This window comes from Manis javanica, chromosome 14 (assembly GCF_040802235.1).
Source record: "Manis javanica isolate MJ-LG chromosome 14, MJ_LKY, whole genome shotgun sequence".
Taxonomy (NCBI): Eukaryota; Metazoa; Chordata; class Mammalia; order Pholidota; family Manidae; genus Manis; species Manis javanica.
The window spans coordinates 51,866,768-51,884,922 of NC_133169.1; the positions used below are offsets into that span (position 1 = coordinate 51,866,768).

Consider the following 18,155-nt stretch of genomic DNA (forward strand, 5'->3'; position numbering starts at 1 on the left):
TAATTCAAGAGGTAAAGTAGTAAGTTGTTCAAACCAAATGTTAATGATTTAGGTTTCCCTTAGATAAGTTTCCTATCAGTTGAATTGAATTTCAGTAAGTGTTTTACAGTTAAAGAAAAAGAGGGCCACATTAGGCTCAAGTTAAGTGTTTTCTCAGTGTTGAATGAAGTTTCTGAGACCAGGTTAATTGTAGGTGATGGAACTCCTCCAGCCAACATATTTGGCTACTTTATTTTTATGAACATTTGAACCAGTATACCTTGAGGCGAAACTCTAGTTTTCTGTAACCTCTATCTCTCCCAGTTGTATTAACCCATATATTGTATAATTTTGTATAATGTCTGGTCCCTGAGGATTATCAAAGTTGAAACTTCTGACAGTTAGGGATTTATATCCATTCATTTAGATCTTACTCTTTCTTAGTTTGTAAATTAAGTCTGATTCTCTTGCATTTTCTGAAATTATCCATGCTTGTATCTCAAGAGCCAGGCCTGTGTAGGCTGCATAATGAATAACTTCTTTCTTTTTTTCTGGAGTGTTAGGAGTGGGAATGAAGGACAACAAAACAAACCAACAACAAAATGTTACATTCTGAGACAGGGCCATCTGTTACATTCTCTAGTTCTTGTCCACTCTGTACTATCAATTAGGAGTATAAATATCTTCATTTCATATATATGTATTTATAAATACACACATAATATAATAGACTTAATTCTAAGTTTCAGATTTACAGAAAAACTGAGCAAAAAGTACACACAGTTTTTGTATGTAGCACTCTTCCCCTACTCATACTCCCCTTTATTTACATACTGCATTAGTGTGGTTTATTTGTTACAGTTAATGAAATAGTGATATGGTATTAACCAAAGTCCATAGTCTACACTAAGTTCTGCTCTTTGTGTTGTACAGTTCTTTGGGTTTTGACAAGTGGTGATGTCCTGTATCCACTAGTGCAACATCAGATAGAATAGTTTCACCATCCTACAGATTTCCTGTGCTTCATCTGTTCAGACCTTCTCCCCTCCATTAAACCCATGGCAGCCTGTGGCCACTAATTTTTTCCTCTATCTGAAGTTTTGCCTATTCCAGAATGTCCTGTACTTGAAATCATATGGTAGGTAGCCTTTTCAGACTGGCTTCCTTGACATAGTAGTATGCATTTAAGAATCTTTTGTGACTTTTTATGGCTTAATGGCTCATTTGTGAAAAAAAAAAACACTGAATAATATTCCACTGTGTGGATGTTCCACAATTGGTTTATCCATCATCACCTGCTGAAGGACATCTTGATTGCCTATAGTGACTGTGTAAAGCTTCTCTAAATCTTTTTATGTGGGATTTTGTGTGGGCTTAAGTTTTTAATTCAGCTGGGAAGATAGATATCTAGGAGTATGATTGCTGGCTGTTCACGGAAGACTGGCTTTGTAAAAGAGTGCCAAAATGTCTTCTGAAGTGACTACTGTTTTGCATTCCCACTACCAATTAATGAGAGTTCATGTTCCATATTCCTGTACTGTCAGGTTTTTTCTTTCATTCTAGCCATTCTAATAGATGTGTAATGGTATTTTATTTTAATATAGTTTCCTGATGTATTACCATTTTCTGATGACATTGTTGAACATGTGTTCAGGTACTTATTTGCCATCTGTGTATCTTTCTGGATTAGATATCTGTTCATTCTTTGCCCATTTTATTATGTTGGTTTTGTTATTGCTCAGTTGTTCAGTTTTGGGGTTTTCATGTATTTTGGATACCAATGCTTTATCAGATATGTGTTTTGCAAATACTTTTTCCTAGTTTGTGGCTTCATTATCTTAAACAGTATTTTTCAAAAAGCAGAATTTTAAAGTTTAATAAATCCAACTTACCAATTTTTTTCTTTCTTGAATAGTGCTTTTTGTTTTATATCTAAAAACTCATCACCAACACAAGTCCATTTAGATTTTCTCCTGTGTTATCCTCTAGAAGTTTTATAATTTTGCATTTACATTTAATCTGTGATCCATTTTGAATTAATTTTTTGTGAAAGCTGTAACATTTTTTCTAGCTTCACATTTTTGTATGTAGATGTCTGATTATTCCAGCAGCATTTGTTGAAGAGACCATCTTTGCTCCATTGCATTTTGTTTTTCTTCTGAGAATATCCATCTGTCTACTTAACATTATTTATCTGGTCTTACATGTTGTCTACCTTATCCATTCAAGCCTTTAATATAATAATGATAGTTATTTTCAATTCCCCATCTGATAATTCCAAAATCTGTGTCTTGAATTTGATTCTGATGCTTTGCTTCCTCAGACTGTTTTTATAGCCACCTAGCAATTTTTTTTTCAAGCTGGATATAATGTTTTAGGATATAGAATCTGAGTTCAATAAGCTTTCAGTTATGAGATGATATTAATTTGGCCAGAATCTAGGCTGTGTTTAATTTGTTTACTATACTTGTAGATATGAGGAGCATCACTTTCCTGTAATTCCCATGTTTGTTTTCTTTTTTTTGGTCACTTCTTTGGGTTTCCCAGTAGTTTTTGCTAAAAAGACAGATACTATGTGCTGCAGCTCTTTTAGGAGCCATGTTGATATGGTGGTAAGGTGTTGGAGATAGGAAGAGGATGTGTTCTATGATCTTATGATAAAATCTTAGTTCTTTTTAGCAAGCCTGAGTTCCTGGGTTTTATCTCCGAAAGTGTTTCTTAGCCTTTATTTTCTTACCTCTAGATTCGCCAGGAAGGTTATTAGGGGTTGGAGTTGTCTAATGCCTCTCTTTCTGGTCAGATAGGCTCTGTATGCTCTGTATAGAAGTTTCTCTTGGAGGGCAGGGTTTTGTTTTGGAGAATGCTTTGGTTGTATGTAAAAATTACCATTTTTCCCCTCCTCCCATCCAAAACACAAAAGTGTTTTTTGCTCATCAGCGTGAAAATGTGATGGTATCCCATGAAAGTATGGGGGTCTCCCTAAAACTGGGCCCCAGGAATTTTTATCATTCAACGCTAGTTGATACTCATTCTCCAACAGTCAGTCAGTTACTGTTGAAGGGTTTCAAACAGTTACTGGCCCTAGAGGCATCTGCTTCAGGTAAACCGATCTTTAGCTGTGATTCTCTGTATTTATCTATTTGGCCCATTTTCAGGGTAATGATTTACACTTAGACCCCAGTTCTGTAATGTAGCCAAGAAAAGTTACTGATTTTCATTTTGCTTTAGCTTTCTTCTTGTGAGGATGAGAGTCATGACTTTCTGAGCTCTTTACATATCAGAGCTGAAATGGAAGTTCAAATATTCTTTAATGTTTTTGTGTAAGAACACATTGACTTAAACTAGAATTAAAAACTTTACTTAAAACTGAAATTGATTTAGGTTTGTGTGGAACTTAAATTACATTATAAACCCAAGACTTAAAAAAAAAAGACACCTATTCTGGCACTGAGCTAATCACTATACAACCATAGTGAAAACTGCTCCCCAAACTCCTAGGGTTCAGATTAGTAGGTCTAGGGCCTACTACTTCTATTTCACAAGCCAATTAGGGAATTACTCTGTTAAACTGTTTTCAAGGAGAAATAGTCTCAAATTGTATCTTACCCCTGTACTGCTACAATGCTAGATAAATCCATAAGCCTTCCTTTGTTTAGCTGCTGCTATCTAACCCTTAGAGAGGATGATTTCAGAATCAGCATTTGTGAATAATTTTGCTTTGAGACTAGGAATTTCTAGACTTGGAAATTCTTGAGAGAGATTGTATATGCAAACTTAGAAGTTTTATTGTTTTATTGAAACCAAGACATCTTGAACTTAATGCCATGAAAAGCTAAAATATTACCAGTTGGGTTGAGTGGTTATTTATGTGTTTCTAATGGTTTATGACAGTTTTGCTCTGTATACATTCTCATGTAGCCCAGTTCATCTGCCATTTACATAGCTGGAAAATTTTACTTAACTGCATAGTTCAGAAAAAAATTCTGGAGTGATTTCTCTATCAGAAGCCTTTAAAATATGCCTCTGTCATAAACATAAGTACTACTTGAGAAGTATGAAAAGTTATAATTTTGTCAGCTTCTAAATTTAATTTCTTGTTTGCTTAAAACTTACACCAAAGATTCCTAAGAGTTTTGCTTTTCCTGAAATAGATACTATACCTCTAATGTAGAAGAATTATGCAGTGATTGACCAAGTATTTCATTAATAATTTTTAAAGTTTTTATTGTTTATTTAAGCTGTTTAGTTGACTTTGGACTAGAATTATTATAAATTTGAAAAATTCTTTTTGCTTATTTGTCTAAAAGAACCCTTCTTTTTGGTTTCACATTTGGCAGTATTACAAGGCAATGAATCTGCCCTTGCACTTGGAGCTATTATTTACATTATTGGATTGACAGACAGTTTCTTTTCTGCAGTCACAAGGCGAAGAGTGGCAAAAGGCCAGGAGTCCCTATTTGAGCTCTGAGGAGACACTGTCATTACGAATCCAGCTGAGGTTACCAGAATAGTAAATATGGTCATAAGACTCAATCCTAGTAGAATACTAATCTTGCTCTTAGGTTATAAACAACATTTTTATTTAAAATATTTTTCAATTAGGTACCTCTGAGTTAATGATTGTTGTGTTTGGATGTGATTTGGATATACAAATGGCTCAGCCTTAGAATTTTAAGATTGCCTGGGGTTTACAACATGTATAAGTTGTAAAATCATTGAAAAATGTGTACCATGATTGTGTACCTTTCATTCTATATTCGTTTGATTATTTTTAACTTAAGCCACTGCAAATATGATAGGCTATATATATATATTAAGCTTTCTTATCAAATCTTTAAAATGCATTATAAACTGTTGTAAATGTATTAAGGTATCTGTAGAATAATATGTATAGTTGATCCTCATTAATTACATATTAGGTATTTGTGAATTTCCTGCTGGCTAAATTTATTTATAACCCCAAAATGTACTTGCAGTGCTTTATGATCCTTTGTGGACATTTGCAAAGTAGTGAAAAATTTAGGTGGCATGATATACACATTTCCTAGATGAGGTCAAACAAGATAGTGCTCTGTCCTCTTGTTTTATTGAACTCTTGTTTGCTTCAGCTATCATTCTGTAAACAAATGTAAAAGGTATCATTCTGACATTTTTTAGTGACACTTTTTTTTTTTAAAGTATTTTGTGCTTTTTGTTAGTGGCTTCACTATTAAAGGTGACCCCAGCCATAGTGCTGAAATGCTGTGCAGTCTTCCTAAGTGCAGGAAGGTTGTGATGTGCCTTACTGAGAAAGTGCATGTGTTAGGTAAGCTTTGTTCAGGCATGAGTCATAGTGCTGTTGTCTGTGAGTTCAGTTTAGTGAATCAACAGTATATTAAATGAGGTATCTTTAAACAGAATCCCACATAAAACAAAATTATGTATTGATACATTTACAGAAATATGACCAAAGCCTTACAGGAACCTAAACCTTTATTTCCCCTAGGAATAGTAATTACATGCCCACTAATTCAGTGTTTGCGTCAACTTCATAGAACATTACTACAAATAATGAGAAACTATCAATACTTAATTTTAAAATTAAGTGATTATTAAATAACAATTAAATAATTTTTGAAGTACGTGATTTTTGAGACCAGATGATTAATGAATTTTGGGTAGCTGAGAAAAGGTAGGAAATGATTCACATGTATGCAGAAGCTCTGAAACCTACAGAAGCAGGAAGTAAGTTTAGTTAGCATTGCTGCCTGATAAAGATGGGGGTCCTGTGTTTACTTAGATTTTGTGCATATCTCAAAGACAACTAAATTATGTCACTTTCCAACTAAAGGAGTCTTTCTTTCTCTAGAGACAGACCAGGAAAAAAAGTAAAGGGTCAGATGACTGAAAATACCCTTCTTACCACTGAAGGGTAGGACATAGTCATTATGGGGGAAGAAAGCACCATTTCTTCTAGATTGTTAATGACAACATAGCCTTATATATAATCAGAAGCACTAGTATATAATTAATTTTTTTTTTTGCCTCCCCCTGAGGTCATAGTACATATCCTTTCAAACAAAAAAACATTAAAGCTGATGTCCTCAGTGGACTGCTATACTAACGTTAGTGACTGGCTCTGGCCCATAACACATGGACTTTTATTTAGTAGACACTAATATGCTGAAGAAACTCATGGAAAATGAATTGATCGACTCACTTATTTCCTTCAGTATTATTTCTTTTAATCAAAAATAATATTCACATGGTTAAGAAACAAAAAAGATGCAGAGGTCTAATAATGAAAAAAATAAACTCTACCCTACTTCTCCCATCCCATTCTTATTTCCCATTAACATTCTCTGTTAACTCTTTATTTCTTTTGCTGTTTATATCCATATTACTAAATAGTATACTTAAAGAAATGGCTATTTCTTAAATTATCAATTTTAGAGCATATTTATTTCCTGCTTTGTGTTTATACCAGCCCCTTTGGTCCTTTAGCCTCTCAGTGTATACTTCTAGCACCATTTTGTCATTCAGCTCTTAAGTTTCCTACTGTCTTTGATGATTTATTTTCCTCTAGTTCTTCTCTTGAATTCATTTTGTTAGAACTTCTGTGTCTCTTGTTTTCCTTCTCTTTTCCTGAATGTATTATTTTCCATTTCTTTTTTTTTAAAGTGTCATTGATATACAGTCTTACATTGGTTTCAAATATACAATGCAGTGGTTCAACAGTTACCGTATTATTAAATTCTCATCCCCTCTAGTGTGGTTACTGTCAAAGTAGTAAGATGTTACAGCATCATTGACTATATTCTCCATGCTGTACTACTGTCCCTGTGACCAACTTAATGTTGTGATAATTTCCCATCTCTTCTGAGGCCATTTTATGCATGAGTGTGTGTGTGTGTTTTACCTTTCTGTTTGTGTCCCTCTCTCCTTGGAGGCATTCCCTGTATATCGGTATTTAAGTTGCCCTTTCTAGTTGAGAGTGAAGCACCAAAATACAAGTTGTGAGTTGTGTACATAATCAGGTGCTACCTGGAAAACTTCACTTTTGTGCAGTGTTGCTCAGACTTTTTTCATTATCACTCTCTGAAGGGGTGTATTTAGATACATTTTCCCTTAATCACCCCTCCATTTCCCCATGGAATGTTAATAACACAAGATGTACTGGGTATGTGTTTACATACTATGAAAGATTCAGATATCAGGAAGAGTCTGGAGAATGTCATTTTGGGGGCTAGTAAGTTGTTCCTGTCTCATCTGTTCCTGTCTCATTATGTGGGAAATGGGGTAGAAATAGGGATCATCAGCCATATATGGATCCGTCATAAGTTTACAGTCCTGTGTAACTCCTCTCCTCAACTTTACCAGGTACTTGTGAGTCCTGAGCTGCTGCTTCAACTGCAGTAAATTAGCTCTTCTTTGTACATGTCCCACTCTATGAGTACTATAATTCATATATTCCTCTATCCTACCATTTCAGTTAACATTCCTTTCTCTCTCTGTGCTGTCTTTTAGAATTTTATTGTCTATAATTTTAATTTTCACTAAGGTTCTTCTCCAGTTCTATTTGTTGTAGTGGTTTATTTGTTTTCAGATCCTTAACTGATGTTTAGTTGGATCATCAGAACTGAAAGGGGATAAACATTTGTGCTCCATTTCTGCCTTATCTGGATGTCCAAAGTAGGCTTTAAAAATAAGCATTTCACATATCCCTGACTTATATTCTGTCATATTCTTCTCTATAAAACTTACTTAATTCTTTTCCATTTGTTTATTTATTGTTTAATTCTCAGCAGTGATTTTTATGCCCTACCCAGAACATCATTAATGTGACCTGTATTTGTCACTTTTATCCATTTTAATGTATCATTTATGTTGGGTCAAGATAAGACTTGTACAGGCAAGAGAATTAATTTCCTCTGTTGGATTCTATGTAGTAGAGAATCATGCTGAGGTAGATACTAGAGCTTTTAGAGATCTCAGAGAACTTTCTAGAACTGTACTGTCTAATCTAGCAGCCATTAGCCATATGGGGCGATTTAAATTAATTAAATAAAATTTAAGATCCAGTTCCTCAGTCATGCCACATTTCAAGTATCCAGTAAGCACATGTGGCTAGTGGTGGCCATAGTGGATGGATAGCACAGATACAGAGCCTTCCCATCATTGCTGGAAGTCCTGCTGACAGCACTGTCAAGAGTAGAAAACAGCACACTGTTGTATACCTTCCGAGAGACTAATTTTTTAAAGTCACAGCTTTCAGGAGCTGCTTAATCTAATGATTGTATAGGACTTTGCTGAGTAGATATTAATATAGAAGGGAAAAAATTGACATTTTAAAGGTTCCTTGAAGCCATTAGGAGATATACTGCAAATCATGGGCTAGCTATTTTCTAAATAAATGCAAGAAACAGCCAGAAAAGCACTATCAAAATTATTTAATACTGCTGTCTTATGTTGATGGATGGAAAAACTTCAGAAAATTGAGAAGAGAGTCATAAAATACAGTATGCAGATATAACACCCTCATTGTCCTTCAGAACTTTTCTAAGGAGTCTTACCCTAGGCAGCAAAGTGATGCTGATAAACCATTGTTTGAGTATGTGGATAAGCTATTACCATTTAGAATATTACTCTTTACTGCATTGTTGATTATTTGCAATGTATTTAAGTACAACATATACCTTAGAAATGTGGAGCTGGAAGGGGCTTTAGAAATTACCTAGTGCTATCCCTTTGTTTTACAAATGAAGGAAACTGATACTAAAAGTAAAGAAATAATTTGCTGTAGTTCACAGTCATTGGGAGCAGAGTCAGCACCAGAATCAACATATTTTGAGAACATTTCCCACAAAGGAACAATTTGATTCATTGTCTCCTCTCAAAAGCTTTAATTATCTAGGTATGAGGCCCAAGCTGACAACATAAACTTTATTTTAAGAGTATGTAATTCTGAGAAGTATGAATTTCATAATGTGTTTTCTTCTCTTTAGAACAACAATTTGTAATCTTTACATAATGCCACGAATTGGAGAGCCTGTCTGGCTTACAATGATGTCAGGGACTCCAGAAAAGAACCAACTTTGTCATCGTTTCATGAAGGAGTTCACTTTTCTAATGGAAAATGCTTCAAAAAATCAGTATGGCTTGCTCTACTATACATATGTAACTACCTAGCTATGTAGTTATCTTAGCTATCTTAGTTATTATTTGCCATAACTAGAGATCTAGCTTGTGATCAAACTCAATCACAAAAGTGAAAGAATTAGCCACTATCTTTAGAAATACTTCACATTATTAATAACCAAAACAATTCTAAAAGACAATTAAGATACTGTACAGAAGAAGGCCATAGAACCTTTTGAATAAGAAACAATAAATAAAAAGATTGCTAATTATGTGTTAATTTAAAATTCCTGACTTCTGACAGAACTCAGAGGCTTATCATTTTTTGTGAGTTGTTTCCACTTAACACAGTTTCATTCTGTAGAAAAGAAAAAAAAAATACGTAAGAGAGTGTCAGGATTCCAATGATAATATGTTTAATGTGATGTTTTATCATATTGTTCTCTTTTAACCCATTGATCAGATTCCTAGAATCCCGATAAATAATTCAAATGTTTTTATTCTCTTTGATGGTAGACAGAAAGTTTTCTTAATAACTTTGATTTTCCCATTCAGTAATTTGGAAGTGTGTAGAGCTGCTTCTGGTTCATTAATTTGGCAGATGAGTCACTGAAAAATAATCTATAGTTTTTCTAGTAAAATTGCCTTTTGTTTTGTAATTAGGATCAGAAATAGCTCCATGTGAATGCTCTCTGTATTTTAATCATTTTTTTTACCTCATACCCAACCAAAATGTTTATTACCTTTCATTTTCATCTTAGTGATTTACGTTTCCTTTTTTATGCCTTTTGGCCACGTGAGAATATGTACTCTCTACTTTATTCTGTCACTGCATTTTATGTAGGGTTTTGTGCAGGCAGATGGAGTCTGATAGGATGCATTTTGTTTTCAGGTTCCTGCCAGCACTCATCACTGCAGTTCTGACCAATCATCTTGCCTGGGTTCCAACAGTCATGCCGAATGGACAGCCACCTATAAAAATATTTTTAGAGAAACATTCCTCTCAGAGTGTGGACATGTTAGCTAAGACTCATCCATATAACCCTCTTTGGGCACAACTGGGTATGTAGTTTGAAAATCCTTACTTTATGCATTATACTTAGACTTTTATATAACTGTTTGGAGTTATTTTTTAGCAAAATCAAAAATAAAGAAGTAAAATGCTCTCTGCTATTCTAAAGCACCTCTTCTTTCCTTGTCCTTTCATGTCTGCTAAATTGTCTTAATCCCCATCCCGTCTTATACCTGATAGCATTCCTTACAGATAGAGAGAACTGTAGGTTGAGCAAGAGGAGCAGGTTGATGGCTTGTTTACCAGTAATTTCAGGGTCTTTATGGTATTTTGCATTAGGTACTTTGCCTAGAAAGAATGAATCAATAAAGCCATGTGTGTTAGCTGGAATAAATCTGGTTAACTGAGAAGTAGGCATTGAAGTTTCTGTTGTTCCATTTTTTGTTTGTCGAGTAATTCTGGAAAATGTTTCCCTTAGTGGAAAGCCCCACTAAATAAATGGGTGATAGAGGAGAGGGGGGAATAGTTTATGAGTTGACAGTCATTTAGAAAGCAGTGTAGTATGGTCCTTAAAGCATAGACTGTGGAGTCAGGCAGATATGTCTGAATCACAATTATTTATAGTGTGGGGCTGATAATATATAGTACGTACTTTGTAAGATAAAAATTAAATCAGATAATACATGTAAAATGCTTAGGACAGTATCTGGTAAATGTAGCTGCTCTTTCTCCATTGCAATCCGGTGTTGGGGAAGAGTAAAATGAGGGAAAAGAGTAAATGGGGTAAGAGTAAAACTTTGGTGATCTGGTAGCAGTTTCCCTTAGACTGTAGTGATGACCGAGCTTGACAGATAGGTTATCATTGTGGCTTGTTAATTCATGTAACCTCCCTTCTTTCTACCTTCTCTCACCTCCTTCCTTCCTTTCCTTCCTTCTGCTCAACTGAGGAATAACTGACACATAGCAAACACATATGTAAAGCATACAATTTTGTAAGTTTTGATATATGTCAAGATATGTGTGCCTCCGAAACCATTACTACAATCAAGATGGTGAGCATATCCTTCACTTACCAATGCCATACTTCTTGCTCTTTTGCAATCCCTCCCTCTTGCTTCTCCCCACTCTTTGTATTTACCTTCTCCCATGTCCAGCCAGCCACTGGTCTGCTTTCTCTCTCTAGAGTAGTGAGCATTTTCTAGAGTTTTGTATAAATGGAATCATATAGTACATGCTTTTTTTTTGTCTGACTTCTTTCATTCAACAGCTATTTTGAGATTCACTTACGCAGTATATATTGATAGTTCATTCCTTCTTCATGCTGAGTCATAGTCTGTTGTATGGATATTAACTTACTATATAGAAGTCAAAATTTCTTTAGTATTTTTTTAATTTGGACATTTAAAAACTTTTTTTTAAATTTTACTGAGTACACGATATATCTAAGACTGTGCAAAGTGCACTGGAAGGTATAAAGATGAATAGAATCTAGTCCTTGCCTTCAAGAAGCTGGCAGTCTAGTACTATAGGGCCATATATATGTGAGCAGTAAGTGCGATTCAAAGAGGAACTGGAAGAGAAATGAAAGAAGTTCAGTGGGAGTTCAGTTTGGGAAGCTTACTTTAGGCCAAGGGAGGATGTGTGTGTGGGAAGCTTTGGACTGGTAGAGATTCAGAGGAAAGTAAGTACATAGCATGAGTAAAGGGATCTAGGTATTAAAAGTGCTAATCATATTCACTAGCCCAGTATAAGTAGTCCACGTGAAGTGGGATTTTGAGTAAATAAAGATGAGGAAGGGTAATTGTAAGAAGATAAATGTGGAAAAGTAAAGTGGAATTCAGTCATGAAAGACTGACTTGCCTTGTCAGAACAGCTTCAGTTAATTCATTGATCAGTGGGAGCCTTGGGAAAGTTTTGAACAGTGGCATAATGACATTTGAGCCATGTCTTAGCCAGAGGAGACGAGTTATCACAATACTGTCTATAGCGTGTATTTATATGAGACCTATTTATGTTTGTTCCTTTAAAAAGTATCGAGTTTTTCTAAAGCAAAAGAAGAGGTTTTCAAATATGCATATTAACAACTTACAAAAATTCAACTAAATTTAAATTAATGACTGTTCTCCATTTTATTTATTTATTTATTTATCTATTTATCTATTTATTTATTTATATATTTTTAGAGGGCATCTCTCATATTTATTGATCAAATGGTTGTTAACAACAATAAAATTCAGTATAGGGGGGGTCAATGCTCAATGTACAATCATTAATCCATCTCAAGCCTAATTCTCGTCAGTCTCCAATCTTCTGAAGCATAACGAACAAGTTCTTACATGGTGAACGAATTCTTACATAGTGAATAAATTCTTACATGGTGAACAGTACAAGGGCATTCATCACAGAAACTTTCGGTTTTGATCACTCATTATGAACTATAAACAATCAGGTCAAATATGAATATTCGTTTGATTTTTATACTTGATTTATATGTTGATCCCACATTTCTCCCTTTATTATTATTATTATTTTTAATAAAATGCTGAAGTGGTAGGTAGATGCAAGATAAAGGTAGAAAACATAGTTTAGTGCTGTAAGAGGGCAAATGTAGATGATCAGGTGATCAGGTGTGTGGCTATGGACTAAGTATTAATCCAAGCAAGACAAGGGCAGCAAAACATCCACAGATGCAGAAGATTTCTCTCAAAGCAGGTGGGGGTGAGGTTCTGAGCCTCACCTCTGTTGATCCCCAATTTCTCACCTGATGGACCCCCTGTGACTGTGCCTGTCTTAGGTTGTTCCTCCCTTGAGGAATCTTACCCGTCTCTGGCTAACCCGTCATCTTCTGGGGCCATACAGGGAAATGTCAAGTTGGTAAGTGAGAGAAGCCATATTGTTTGCAAAGGTTTGTCGCGCGCCCCGTCCTCGCCGGCAAGAACAGCACGCAACAACAGCAGGATTCTTCTGCAGAAAGCTTTATTCTTCAGCTCTTTGTGAAACAAATGAGTTGGGCAGGACCCAGAGGGGAAGGAGAGGCTTGCTTATATGGTTCTCATGCTCTGTCCTGGTTGGTGCGGCTCCATATGCCTTATTAGCATAACTATTGGGTGGATCTTATTGGTCTTTGTGCCAAGGCCTAATTTGCATGTGGCTTGTGACGTGGGATGTTTCGTCACTGGGAAGTTCGGGATTTTAGATGGCCCCACGTTGGGCGCCGTTTTCTGGGTGCGGCTGCCAGCAAAGGTTAGCTTTTTACTTCTTTGCAGATTTATGCCCTGTGGCTTCTATGCCCAGCACTTGTCTCGAGGTATCTTTACCACCTGGAGGAATTATGATGCTCAGTAAATTCAATATGAGGCACGAATTCTATTTAGGGGTTGTAATTAGGAAGGAAGAAGAAAAGCTATAGAGGTAGCATATGGAAGAAAACATGGGAGGATTGATTATTTCTTTGACATATCTTCTTGTAGAGTACCTTAAGCATGTATAGGTTTTAAACTACAAAATAATTTGCGCTCAAAAATTAACATAATAGGAATACGGTGACATAAACAAAGCAAATCTATAATTACCATCCATCTCCAGTGAAGCCAAGAACACCATTTAGGCATCCTAGGCATTTGTGAAAATTTGTCTATGATATGATGGATATTGTCCAACTGTACTTGAACAGTCTGAGAGAAATCAGACAAATTAAAGCAGCCCATTTCTGGAATCTGTTCACATCCCATATGTTCTTTTAACTGTAGATAGTCTATAGTCATAAGATTTTGGAGTGCTACAATTTGCACCCCTCCCAACTCCTGGTTGAGTTCCAACAGTACAGATCCGGTCAAATTCGTTGTCTCACTGTATGCACATGCCAGCCTAGACATCTCCCTCCTCATTCCTATGGCAAGTCCAGGAGACGGTGGGCTGGATGCAGTCACAACCGCAGCATCGTCCGGATCCCTGTGGAGGCTTTTTGATGATCATCCCCCGGCACAAGTCCTCCAGAGAGTGCTGATGCCGGAAGCTCCTCCTCATATCGTATCTTCGTTCATTTTCTGGGTATCCAAGTTAGGCCTTGATCTTCTGCATAGAAACAAACAGACCCTTTGCCCACACTTTGACATACCCTCTATACCACTGTGCAGAACTCATTGGAGGTCAGCACACAGTAACTGCTTTTTTTTTTTTTTTTAATTAAGAGAAAGGAATATTATCAGAAAAGAGTACCTCCATAGCTGATCATCTGACACCCATTAAGTGATCAACATTAAGGATATTTAAAGCATGCATTGATCTTTGATTTACCAATAGTTTTATCCTATCAAGGAGTAATCCCCCTTTTCTTTCTTTCTTTCTTTCTTTTTTTTTTTTAATTTTTAATCTATACTTACATGAAGAATACTATGTTTACTATGCTCTCCCCTATATCAGGTCCCCCCTAACAACCACATTACGGCTACTGTCCATCAGCTTAGCAAAATGTTGTAGAGTCACTACTTGTCCTCTCTGTGTTGTGCAGCCCACCCTCCCCTTTCTCCCTCCCCCCCATGCATGCTAATCTTAATACCCCGCTTCTTCTTTCCCCCTCCCGTATCCCTCCGTGCCCACCCATCCTCCCCAGTTCCTTTCCCTTTGGTACCTGTTAGTCCATTTTTGGGTTCTGTAATTCTGCTGCTGTTTTGTTCCTTCAGTTTTTCCTTTGTTCCTATACTCCTCAGATGAGTGAAATCATTTGGTATTTCTCTTTCTCCGCTTGGCTTATTTCACTGAGCATAATACTCTCCAGCTCCATCCATGTTGCTGCAAATAGTTGGATTTTTCCACTTCTTATGGCTGAGTAGTATTCCGTTGTGTATATGTACCACATCTTCTTTATCCATTCATCTACCGATGGACATTTAGGTTGCTTCCAATTCTTGGCTATTGTAAATAGTGCTGCGATAAACATAGGGGTGCATCTGTCTTTCTCAAACTTGATTGCTGCGTTCTTAGGGTAAATTCCTAGGAGTGAAATTCCTGGGTTAAACGGTAGGTCTGTTTTGAGCATTTTGATGAACCTCCATACTGCTTTCCACAATGGTTGAACTAATTTACATTCCCACCAGCAGTGTAGGAGGGTTCCCCTTTCTCCACAGTCTCGCCAACATTTGTTGTTGTTTGTCTTTTGGATGGCAGCTATCCTTACTGGTGTGAGGTGATACCTCATTGTAGTTTTAATTTGCATTTCTCTGATAATTAGCGATGTGGAGCATCTTTTCATGTGTCTCTTGGCCATCTGTATTTCTCTTTTGGAGAACTGTCTCTTCAGTTCCTCTGCCCATTTTTTAATTGGGTTATTTGTTTTTTGTTTGTTGAGGCGTGTGAGCTCTTTATATATTCTGGACGTCAAGCCTTTATCGGATCTGTCATTTTCAAATATATTCTCCCATACTGTAGGGTTCCTTTTTGTTCTATTGATGGTGTCTTTCGCTGTACAGAAGCTTTTCAGCTTAATGTAGTCCCACTTGCTCATTTTTGCTGTTGTTTTCCTTGCCCGGGGAGATATGTTCAAGAAGAGATCACTCATGTTTATGTCTAAGAGGTTTTTGCCTATGTTTTTTTCCAAGAGTTTAATGGTTTCGTGACTTACATTCAGGTCTTTGATCCATTTTGAGTTTACCTTTGTATATGGGGTTAGACAATGGTCCAGTTTCATTATCCTACATCTAGCTGTCCAGTTTTGCCAGCACCATCTGTTGAAGAGACTGTCATTTTGCCATTGTATGTCCATGGCTCCTTTATCAAATATTAATTGACCATATATGTTTGGGTTAATTTCTGGGGTCTCTAATCTGTTCCACTCGTCTGTGACTCTGTTCTTGTGCCAGTACCAAATTGTCTTGATTACTATGGCTTTGTAGTAGAGCTTGAAGTTGGGGAGTGAGATCTCCCCTACTTTATTCTTCTTTTTCAGGATTGCTTTGGCTATTCGGGGTCTTTGGTGTTTCCATATGAATTTTTGAGTTATTTGTTCCAATTCATTGAAGAATGTTGCTGGTAATTTGAGAGGGATTGCATCAAATCTGTATATTGCTTTTGGCAGGATGGCCATTTTGACGATATTAATTCTTCCTAGCCATGAGCATGGGATGAGTTTCCATTTATTAGTGTCCCCTTTAATTTCTCTTAAGAGTGACTTGTAGTTTTCAGAGTATAAGTCTTTCACTTCTTTGGTTAGGTTTATTCCTAGGTATTTTATTCTTTTTGATGCAATGGTGAATGGAATTGTTTTCCTGATTTCTCTTTCTATTGATTCGTTGTTAGTGTATAGGAAAGCTACAGATTTCTGTGTGTTAATTTTGTATCCTGCAACTTTGCTGTATTCCGATATCAGTTCTAGTAGTTTTGGAATGGAGTCTTTAGGGTTTTTTATGTACAGTATCATATCATCTGCAAATAGTGACAGTTTAACTTCTTCTTTACCAATCTGGATTCCTTGTATTTCTTTGTTTTGTCTGATTGCTGTGGCTAGGACCTCCAGTACTATGTTAAATAACAGTGGGGAGAGCGGGCATCCCTGTCTGGTTCCCGATCTCAGAGGAAATGCTTTCAGCTTCTCGCTGTTCAGTATAATGCTGGCTGTGGGTTTATCATATATGGCCTTTATTATGTTGAGGTACTTGGCCTCTATTCCCATTTTGCTGAGAGTTTTTATCATGAATGGATGTTGAATTTTTTCAAATGCTTTTTCAGCATCTATGGAGATGATCATGTGGTTTTTGTCTTTCTTTTTGTTGATGTGGTGGATGATGTTGATGGATTTTCGAATGTTGTACCATCCTTGCATCCCTAGGATGAACCCCACTTGGTCATGGTGTATGATCCTTTTGATATACTGTTGAATTCTGTTTGCTAATATTTTGTTGAGTATTTTTGCATCTACATTCATCAGGGATATTGGTCTGTAATTTTCTTTTTTGGTGGGGTCTTTGCCTGGTTTTGGTATTAGGGTGATGTTGGCCTTGTAGAATGAGTTTGGGAGTATTCCCTCTTCTTCTATTTTGTGGAACACTTTAAGGAGAATGGGTATTATGTCTTCTCTGTGTGTCTGATAAAATTCCGAGGTAAATCCGTCCGGCCCCGGGGTTTTGTTCTTGGGTAGTTTTTTGATTACTGTTTCAATTTCTTTGCTTGTAATTGGTTTGTTTAACTTTTGTGTTTCTTCCTTGGTCAGTCTTGGGAGGTTGTATTTTTCTAGGAAGTTGTCCATTTCTTCTAGGTTTTCCAGCTTGTTGGCATATAGGGTTTCATAGTAGTCTTTAATAATTCTTTGTATTTCTGTGGAGTCTGTCATGATTTTTCCATTCTCATTTCTGATTATGTTGATTTGTGTTGACACTCTTTTTCTCTTAATAAGTTGGGCTAGAGGCTTATCTATTTTGTTTATTTTCTCAAAGAACCAGCTCTTGGTTTCGTTGATTTTTGCTATTGTTTTATTCTTCTCAATTTTGTTTATTTCTTCTCTGATCTTTATTATGTCCCTCGTTCTGCTGACTTTAGCATCCTTTGTTCTTCTTTTTCCAGTTTTAATAATTGTGATGTTAGACTATTCATTTGGGATTGTTCTTCCTTCTTCAAGTGTGCCTGGATCGCTATATACTTTCCTCTTAAGACTGCTTTCGCTGCGTCCCACAGAAGTTGGGGCTTAGTGTTGTTTTTGTCATTTGTTTCTATATATTCCTTGATCTCTATTTTGATTTGTTCATTGATCCATTGATTATTTAGTAGCATGTTGTTAAGCCTCCATGTGTTTGTGAGCCTTTTTGTTTTCTTTGGCGAATTTATTTCTACTTTTATACCTTTGTGGTCTGAAAAATTGGTTGGTAGAATTTCAATATTTTGGAATTTACTGAGGCTCTTTTTGTAAGCTAGTATGTGCACTTGAGAAGAATGTATATCCTGTTGCTTTTGGATGTAGAGTTCTATAGATGTCTATTAGGTCCATCTGTTCTAGTGTGTTGTTCAGTGCCTGTGTGTCCTTACTTATTTTCTGCCCGGTGGATCTATCCTTTGGGGT

At 36.1% G+C, this 18,155-nt stretch overlaps 1 protein-coding gene across 2 annotated transcripts in view; it reads left to right on the forward strand.

Annotated features, from left to right (window-relative positions):
• The window catches only part of FNIP1 (folliculin interacting protein 1), a 144,808-nt gene that overhangs the window by 99,400 nt on the left and 27,253 nt on the right, over positions 1 to 18,155 (forward strand). For both annotated transcript variants that reach the window (XM_037023435.2, XM_037023436.2), the window contains 2 exons: positions 8,964 to 9,110; positions 9,989 to 10,158. In XM_037023435.2, coding sequence (XP_036879330.2) covers positions 8,964 to 9,110; positions 9,989 to 10,158 — 317 coding nt within the window. The remainder of the gene's footprint in view (positions 1 to 8,963; positions 9,111 to 9,988; positions 10,159 to 18,155) is intronic.